Source organism: Clarias gariepinus, chromosome 1 (assembly GCF_024256425.1).
Source record: "Clarias gariepinus isolate MV-2021 ecotype Netherlands chromosome 1, CGAR_prim_01v2, whole genome shotgun sequence".
NCBI classification, from domain to species: Eukaryota; Metazoa; Chordata; class Actinopteri; order Siluriformes; family Clariidae; genus Clarias; species Clarias gariepinus.
Window position 1 is genome coordinate 2,802,501 of NC_071100.1, and position 8,983 is coordinate 2,811,483.

The following is an 8,983-nucleotide window of genomic DNA, read 5'->3' on the forward strand; positions in this document are numbered from 1 at the left end:
AACATTTAGCACTGCAGTGGTGTATTTTAAGAAATGCAGCAGTCATGAACAGCAAGAACAGAAAATGAAACAAAGAAAATACAATGCTGTGAACAAGTATTTCCCCCTTTCTGATGTTTTATAATATTTTTGCATATTCGTAGACTAATTTTAATATTAATATTTCATTTCTGTAATGTTCCTTTGCCACAATGTGTATCAGGAAAGGGTGACGAATCCATTTATAAGGCTTTGGCACTCCAACAAACCACAAAGCTATTATTTACAAATAGAGAAAACTTGAAACAGTGGTGAATCTTCCCAGGAGTGGCCGGCCAACTTCAAAATTACTTTTTGGCAGGTGCCCATCCTGTTGCATCTGGCGAAAAAAACAAAAAACAAACAATGTCTGGCCATCAGTTTGACTTATTAGCAGGACAATTATCCAAAACACACCAGCAGGTCCACCTCAAGTCCACCTCAGCAGGTCCATGACTTCGGTATGGTTTCGGAGTAGCCTAATCAAAGTCCTGACTGACATCTGATTGCGATGCTGTGGCATGACTTTACACAGGTTAAACCCTCCATTGTTGTTAAATTAAAACAATTCTGCAAGGAAGGGTGGGCCAGAATTCCTCCACAGCAATGTGAAAGACGTATTGCCAGTTATTGCAAAAGCTTTATTGCAGTTGTTGCAGTCAAAACTAATAACAACCGGTTATTTGTTTTTTGTGGGCAATTATTTTTTTCCACATAGGGCCCGGGATCTTTGGGCAGCTTTTTTTTTTCTTTTTATATAAATGAAACAATCTTTGTGTAATATTAAAATTTGCTCAATTTGAATCATTTAAATGTGATACATATACAAAAACATGAAAAATCAGGAAAGGAGCAAATACTTTTTCATGGCACTGTATGAGGGGTGGTGAAGATGCAGAAATATGTGATGTTTTACCAAAAGAGAGGAAAAACTGAAGTAAATCGTAGAATAGAAATGTCTACCAAAACTGATCAGTGCGTGAGGACAAATTGCCTTGACTAGCTCAGTGTCTTTGTTTTTGTTGTGCTAAATATCATCACGGTTGTGATGTAGTCATAGGCAAATGGGGGCAACTTGAGTACTGAAGAAATCACAGCCATGGTGATATTCTTTACACAACCTCAAGTTTGATGTTGTTTTTATTCAACAGTTTAAACACAAACATCAACAGATCAACAGATTATTATTTATTTAGTTATTTATTTATTTAAGAAGTTATTTTGCTCTAATTCCTTTGCAAGTACTAAAATTCTTACCGGTACTATGTCAACTATGAAAAGATAAGTAGAAGGTGGTGTACAGTCCAGAGAAACACATACATTTTCCCCACGCTTCTCTCTCTCACTCCTTCCAGGTTTCATTTCTATTCTTCTGCATTTGTCTCAGAGTAATTCATCGGCTCTCAGAGCCTTCCGAACTAATTCATAACATTTAGACATTTCAACATTTTCCTGATAACCGTTTAGCATTCTCCATTACAGGGAAACACATAATAATCGTAGGCCCCTCTCCTTTTCCCTTGTAAGGAATTAATATACAGAATGGGGTGTTCACTTTTTGTACCAACGTATATTTTCTTATTTAATACAGTTTTTATGTGGCTGTGTCACAGATTCCTCTCAGCTTGTGGCCCAGGAAGATTTGCCTCATTTTCCAAATTAAGTCATTTTTCCCAATTAAGCCTGTACTTTATGGAAGCTACCGACTGAAAAAAGACATATGGACACACGTCGGAGATAGTGCCATGTGTCTGCAATATAAGCCAAGCAACCAAAAGCCACCTGAGTACCTATAGATAACAGAAGCAGGATAGATGCTGGGATTAGATTTCATGAGACCACTTACACGGAGCAAAAGAAGAAATGTCTATTTGCTGATAACAGATTAGCTACCTTTTTAAACAATGAAGTTGATCCTCTCCATTTGGGGACTAATTTTGATAAGAAGGCCTTGGACATGAGGGTGTGTATTGACCCAAGTCTCCCATTTGAAACTTTACTTGTCTCCTGTGGGCATTAGTATACCTAGCATATGTGGCTAGCCACTTACTCTGTGGCTTTTGGTTGCTTGGCTTATATTGCAGACACATGGCACTATCTCTGACGTGTGTCCCTATGTCTTTTCAGACTCTTGGCAACAAAGCCATTTCATGACTGGCCGCAACAACTTCAGACCCCCAAGCCATCACGAGGGCTGAAAATATTGAATGAAGACCGGTGTCATATCTTTTGGCACTATGAGCCAAAATCTCAGTCCCTGGGCTTTGAAAGGTATTGTCTTATAGAAGATATCTTGCACCATTTCCCTTCCAGTGCGTTCTGATCCACTAGCTTGTGATGAAGTAAAGTGATTCAGGCTCCATGGCTTGAGAAAACACACACAGACGATGCACCTTTTTTCTTTACAATCTCCTCGTTGTTGATTTCGTCACATGTAACCAAACTCACTGCTGCTGCACCGTCTTCTTCCATTGTCGACGTGTATGTGAAGCCAAACACATCAAAAGTGGGATGAAATCGTGGCACTCGATTGAATCAAATATCTGCGCCGCCCAGTGGACAGCGCAGCGCGACTATTTGGATAGCGCAGAGATGATCTGATATTTGGTCTGATCACACCGGTTACCTAATAACACGGTTTCATCCCACTTTAGATGTGTTTGGCTTCTCATAGAAGTAAATGTGTATTGCGTGGTTACGTAACGTGCAAAAAGGGGTTTAAGTCTGGGCTCTGACTAGGCCATGCAAGGACATTTACCCTTTTTTTCACCAAAGCTGTATGCTGTATGTCATCGTCAAGTTGGAAGAAAAACCTTCCACAGCAGATTTTCTTCAAGAATTTAATGGTATTTTGCCTCATCATAGGGCAGTGGTGGCTCAGTCGGTTAAGGCTGTGGGTTACTGGGTTACTGATTGGTAAAGTACATGTGACAAATAATTGAATAATTCTTCTTCTTCTTCATCTATTTTCCTTCTATGCTTACAAGTGCTCCAGTCCCTTCGGCAGTTTGGAGTAACGTCCTGATCCAGAGAAAGTCTGTGTTGTCCCAAATACCTGCCTCTTCTTTTCACATCTTTTAAATATTTTTGTATCCACTTTGTCCCAATGATCTTGTGATAGTACCTTGCCACCCATAGTTGATTCTTGGCCTTATTTGCACGATCAGGGACTAAAATGCTTTAGCTTGAATCTTTCACAAGGTTGTTAAGTTACACTGAAGAAATACAGTTGGATAAAACAAATACTGTCTCTTTTTATTTCAGGCTGCAAAACAAAATGTGATTTTATTTTAAGGGGGGTGATTCTTTTTTATACCCTCTTTAGGTATCCACCCCACTTTCCCTAAACCAAAGCAATGTGTATCTTATATTAAAGCCAGCAGAACAGACGAGTCTGGCTCTAGTAGACGTGATAACTATCTGCACGGGTACAGACACAGGTTGGAGCACGCAAACGGGAACAAGTAACATGGGTGCACTGGAAATGGACCCAATCTTTAACACCAACTCCAGCTCAGACTATTTCAGCCTTATCTCCTTCTTAGTTTCCAGCTGCAAGGTTTGGAACTGTAAATGTTGAACTTTATATTGCTGTTGACTTACTCCAAGTCCAGTTGTTGTAACTGTAACGTGAAATTTCTATTATTGACATAATACAAAATTCGATCTATGTGTGCGAGTTCCTTGGATTCAGCCAAATCACCTGGATCATCCAAATGTGGTGCAGCATCTGCCTCGAAATGTTCAAGAATAATGTGCTGTTCGAGCAGCTTACCATTGTGCTTGATAACTTAAAAAATGGATCCCTGAACCAAAGTGTACATAGTTCCTCAGAGTAGTTCATAGATAAATGACTACATAAATAATACAGATAACAAACCTCTGTTTGACCGGCAGCTGCTCTCTCCCCAGTACTGAGGACCATGCAGGCCTCCTTTCACCCATGCTGTGATCGACAGTCAGTGTAATAGCTCTTATCCAATCAGATTACTTGGTCAGAACTAATTGTTATATAATAATTATCAATTCTACTATTCAGGAGCCACAGTAATATTATTGAATAACCTAATGGTGATGATTACCCAAGATTTTTGTCCATTTTGTGATTGGGTAAATACAGATGGTGACATTGTATGTTTAAATATTTAGGATTATAATAAAGCAAACATAATTTTAATTTTATACACATTTTAGCAAATCTACGTAAGATATTATGATGTTTTTCTTCAGGTAAAAAAAAACTAATGTGAAAGGATCTTTCATTAGACTTGGCACTTTATATATGAAACTTTGTAAATTTTGCTTAGAAGGTGCCCTTAAAACAGTTAAATCATAGTAAACAATTATTAGATATGTTATTATATTCTACAATGTTCTTTAAAATGAATGGTAAACAGTGTTTTATATTTTCTCTCCAGAGATAACCCATACATAATGGCAACAAGAGTGTCCAATATCGAACAAAAGACTGATCTTCACCACTGCTCAGTTTGTGAAAAGAGTTTCATGAATCAGAGCATGCTCCAAACACACCTGTGTATTTTCCAATCGGATCATCTCCACGATCACCAGAGTATTAAAACAGGAAACAAGCCATTTATCTGTTTACAGTGTGGGAACAGATTTACTTACAAGGGTGCGCTTAAAAAACACCAGCTCATTCATTCTGGAGAGAAGCCATTTATCTGCTTAGAGTGTGGAAAAAGCTTCAGTCAACAGTACACTTTGAAACAACACCAGCTTATTCACACTGGAGAGAAGCCTTTTATCTGTTTACAGTGTGGGAGCAGATTTACTTATAAGAGTAATCTTAAGGTACATCAGGGCATTCACACTGGAGAGAAACTGTTTCAATGCTCACATTGTGGGAAGAGTTTTAGTAAACAGGTTATACTCCAACACCACCAGCGCATTCACACAGGAGAGAAACCATATCACTGCTCAGAGTGCGGAAAGACCTTCAATCGACAGGATGCTCTTCATAATCACCAGCGCATTCACACCGGAGAGAAGCCGTATCACTGCTCAGAGTGCGGGAAGAGTTTCACGCGACTGACTCATTTCCATGAACACCAAAATATTCACACAGGAGAGAAGCCGTATCACTGCACACAGTGTGTGAGGAGTTTTAGTAGACAGGATACTCTTCGGCAACATCAGCGGATTCACACAGGAGAGAAACCGTATCTGTGCTCAGAGTGTGGAAAGAGCTTCACTCAGCAGAATTCTCTCCGGCAACACCAGCGCATCCACACCGGAGAGAGACCGTTTATCTGCTTACAGTGTGGGAGCAGGTTTACTTACAAGAGTACTCTCAAGGCACACCAGCGTATTCACACAGGGGAGAAACCGTATGAGTGCTCCCACTGTGGGAAGAGCTTTAGTAAACAGGTAACACTCCAACAACACCAACGCATTCACACTGGAGAGAAACCTTATCACTGTTCAGAGTGTGGGAAGAGCTTCCGTCAGCAAAAGACTCTCCAGCACCACGAGCGCATTCACACTGGGGAAAAACCATATGAGTGCTCAGAGTGTGGAAAGAGCTTTAGTCGACAGGATGCTCTCCATAACCACCAACGCATTCACACTGGAGAGAAGCCGTATCACTGCTCAGTGTGTGGGAAGAGCTTCACGCAATTGACTCATTTCCATGAACACCAAAACATTCACACAGGAGAGAAGCCGTATCACTGCGAACAATGCGGAAAAAGCTTCGGTCAGCAGAATACTCTTCGGAAACACCAGCGAATTCACAAAGGAGAAAAACCGTATCAGTGCTCACATTGTGGAAAGCGTTTTAATCGACAGGATGCTCTCCGGAAACACCAGCGTGTTCATACAGGAGAGAAGCCCTATCACTGCTCACAGTGCGGAAAGAGTTTCAATCGGCAGGATGCTCTCCGCAAACACCAGCGCATTCATACTGGAGAGAAACCGTTTATCTGCTCACAGTGTGGAAGCAAATTCACTCAAAATAGTCATCTCAAAGCACATCAGCGCATTCACACAGGAGAGAAGCCGTATCAGTGCTCCCAGTGTGGAAAGAGTTTTAACCGACAGGACTCTCTCCAGCTACATCAGCGAATTCACACTGGAGACAAACCTTATCACTGCTCACAGTGTGTGAAAAGTTTTAGTAGTCAGGATAGTCTCCGGAAACATCAACGCATTCACACAGGAGAGAAGCCGTTTATCTGCTTACAATGTGGAAGCAAATTTACCCAAAAAAGTAATCTCAAATCACATCAACGCACTCACACTGGAGAAAAACCGTATCAGTGCTCACATTGTGGAAAGAGTTTTAATCGACAAGACACTCTTCGAAAACACCAGTGCATTCACACTGAAGGCGAAACATATCACTAAAGCTTTACTCAAGCAAACATTATACAATTTAGTCAAAAGTTTGTGCACCCCTGACCACTACATTCTCTTTGTAAACATATACTGTAGATGGAACTTCGTTTCTGGGTCCTTTTTTTCTTTTTATTTAATTTATAAAAATATTTATATTATATAATGTATATGAACATTTATGTGGTACTTAATTCATTAGACACTCATGGTAGAAAGAAGTGCTTTAATCACAAAATGAAAAATAAATTGATCTCACCTAGGAAGTTACACAGAAAATTCTAATCCGTAACAAGTCTTATTTTGCAGAAACCCAAAGTATACTTTTAAAATCACACATTTTTTATTATAAAGAATCATAATTCCCTTATGTCTACATGTGGATGTCTACATATCGTCCCCATTTAAAGTCTGCTGTCGCCAATACTGCTATTGCTATTGACCTGAAATTTTTGTCACCACCACAATGATGAATAAACAATCCATACACCCGTTTTTATTTATTTTATTAAAATTGTGTAAATCTTACATTATAACAGCACAGGGAAACCACTGAGGAAATTCAATTCAATTCAATTCAATTTTATTTGTATAGCGCTTTTAGCAATTTTCATTGCCGCAAAGCAGCTTTACATAGTCAAAAGAATTATTTAGGTTTGTATGAAATGTGAATTTGTATGAATCAAAATGGTCAGTTTGTCCCTGGTGAGCAAGCCGAGGGCGACAGTGGCAAGGAAAAACTCCCTGAGATGGTAAGAGGAAGAAACCTTGAGAGGAACCAGACTCAACAGGGAACCCATCCTCATTTGGGTGAAACAAAAAGCAGTAAATGATCTGCATTTATACAGTGTGTAGGGTGGGAGGCAGTTCAGCTATAATAGCTGATGTTAATTGATGTTAATATGGAGTCCAGGTAGTTATTGAAGACCCAGGTAGACTTGTAAGAAGTTCCAGTCATGAACTATCGAACTGTCAAGTCCCCAGAGAAACAGTTGCCAACACCAGTCAAGGCCAGAACCATTTTCTAGGTAGAGAGAATCATTCCCAGACACCAGACGCATCCCAGAGAGACACACGGGGCATCCATGTGACGAGATCTTCAGCCAGAAGCGGGGCACCAGGATGGGTCAGACAGGTCCGGAGGGCAGAGGGAGTCTGGATCACTGGCAGCTCAGGAACGACATGTGTAGCTCGACAGAGAGAGAGAGAAAGAGTGAAAGGGGGGGACAGGAGGAGAGAGGAAAAAGAAAGAGGGGGGGAAAGAGAAGAAGAGGAGAGATGGCAGTTAGGTATGGTGAGTGAGGAAGACAGCATCCAAACATACCAGTTTACCATAATACTCTACGTCCATGAGTCCCCCAGATCTGCTCCTTTACCTATGGCAAATCTATTTATAAAAATGCTCGGCTAAATAAATAGGTTTTTAGCCTGGACTTAAACACTGAGACTGTGTCTGAGTCCCGAACACTATTTGGAAGACTATTCCATAACTTTGGGGCTTTGTAAGAAAAAGCTCTGCCCCCAGCTGTATTTTTCATAATACGCGGTACTGACAAGCAGCCTGCATCCTTTGATCGAAGTAGGCGTGGCGGATCGTAAGACACTAGCAGTTCGCTCAGGTACTGCGGCGCGAGACCATTTAATGCTTTATATGTCAAGAGTAGTATTTTAAAATCAATGCGAAATTTCACAGGGAGCCAATGGAGTGAAGATAAGATAGGGGTGATGTGCTCATATCTTCTGGTTCTGGTGAGGACTCTCGCTGCTGCATTTTGGACTAGCTGAAGCTTATTTATGCATCTAGCTGAACAACCAGACAGTAAGGCATTACAATAGTCCAACCTAGAGGTGATAAAAGCATGAACTAGTTTTTCTGCGTCGTTTAGCGACAATAAATTTCTTATTCTGGCAATATTTCTGAGGTGAAAGAATGCTATCCTGGTAATATTATCTACATGTGCTTCAAATGAAAGGCTGGAATCAATAATCACACCAAGGTCTTTCACTGTTGCATTTGATGGAACAGAAAGGCCATCTAAAGTTACGGTATGATCTAAAATTTTACTCCTAGCTGTATGCGGTCCTATGACTAGAACTTCTGTCTTATCCGGATTTAGCAGAAGGAAGTTAGTTAGCATCCAATTTCTTATGTCCTGCACACATTGCTCAATTTTAGTAAGCTGTTTTTTCTCATCAGGTTTTGCTGAGACATATAACTGTGTATCATCAGCATAACAATGAAAACTAATACCATGCTTACGGATTATGTTGCCCAGAGGAAGCATGTAAAGGGAAAAAAGCAGTGGACCTAAAACTGAACCCTGCGGAACGCCAAACTCCACTAGAGAACATGCAGAATAATCACCATTTAAGTCTACATACTGATAACGATGGGTCAGATAGGATCTGAGCCAGGAGAGGGCTGTACCCTTAATTCCCACTACATTTTCTAATCTGTGAAGAAGAGTAGCGTGATCAACAGTGTCAAAAGCTGCACTGAGGTCAAGTAATACAAGCATAGTTACACAACCCTGATCAGAGGCCAATAGAATGTCATTTACTACTTTAACGAGCGCCGTCTCTGTACTGTGATGAGGCCTAAATCCTG

General features: G+C 40.4%; 1 protein-coding gene across 2 annotated transcripts in view; it reads left to right on the plus strand.

Moving 5' to 3' along the window:
* The window catches only part of LOC128518105 (gastrula zinc finger protein XlCGF26.1-like), a 26,603-nt gene extending 19,679 nt beyond the window's left edge, over positions 1 to 6,924 (plus strand). Inside the window, exon 7 of one of the 2 annotated variants that reach the window (XM_053491252.1) lies at positions 4,809 to 6,924. In XM_053491252.1, the coding sequence (XP_053347227.1) occupies positions 4,809 to 6,387 (1,579 nt within the window). In that variant the 3' untranslated portion in view covers positions 6,388 to 6,924. Of the gene's footprint in view, positions 1 to 4,436 lie in introns of both variants that reach the window. The other variant, XM_053491251.1, reaches the window with a different exon arrangement.
* The last annotated feature ends 2,059 nt before the right edge of the window (positions 6,925 to 8,983 follow it).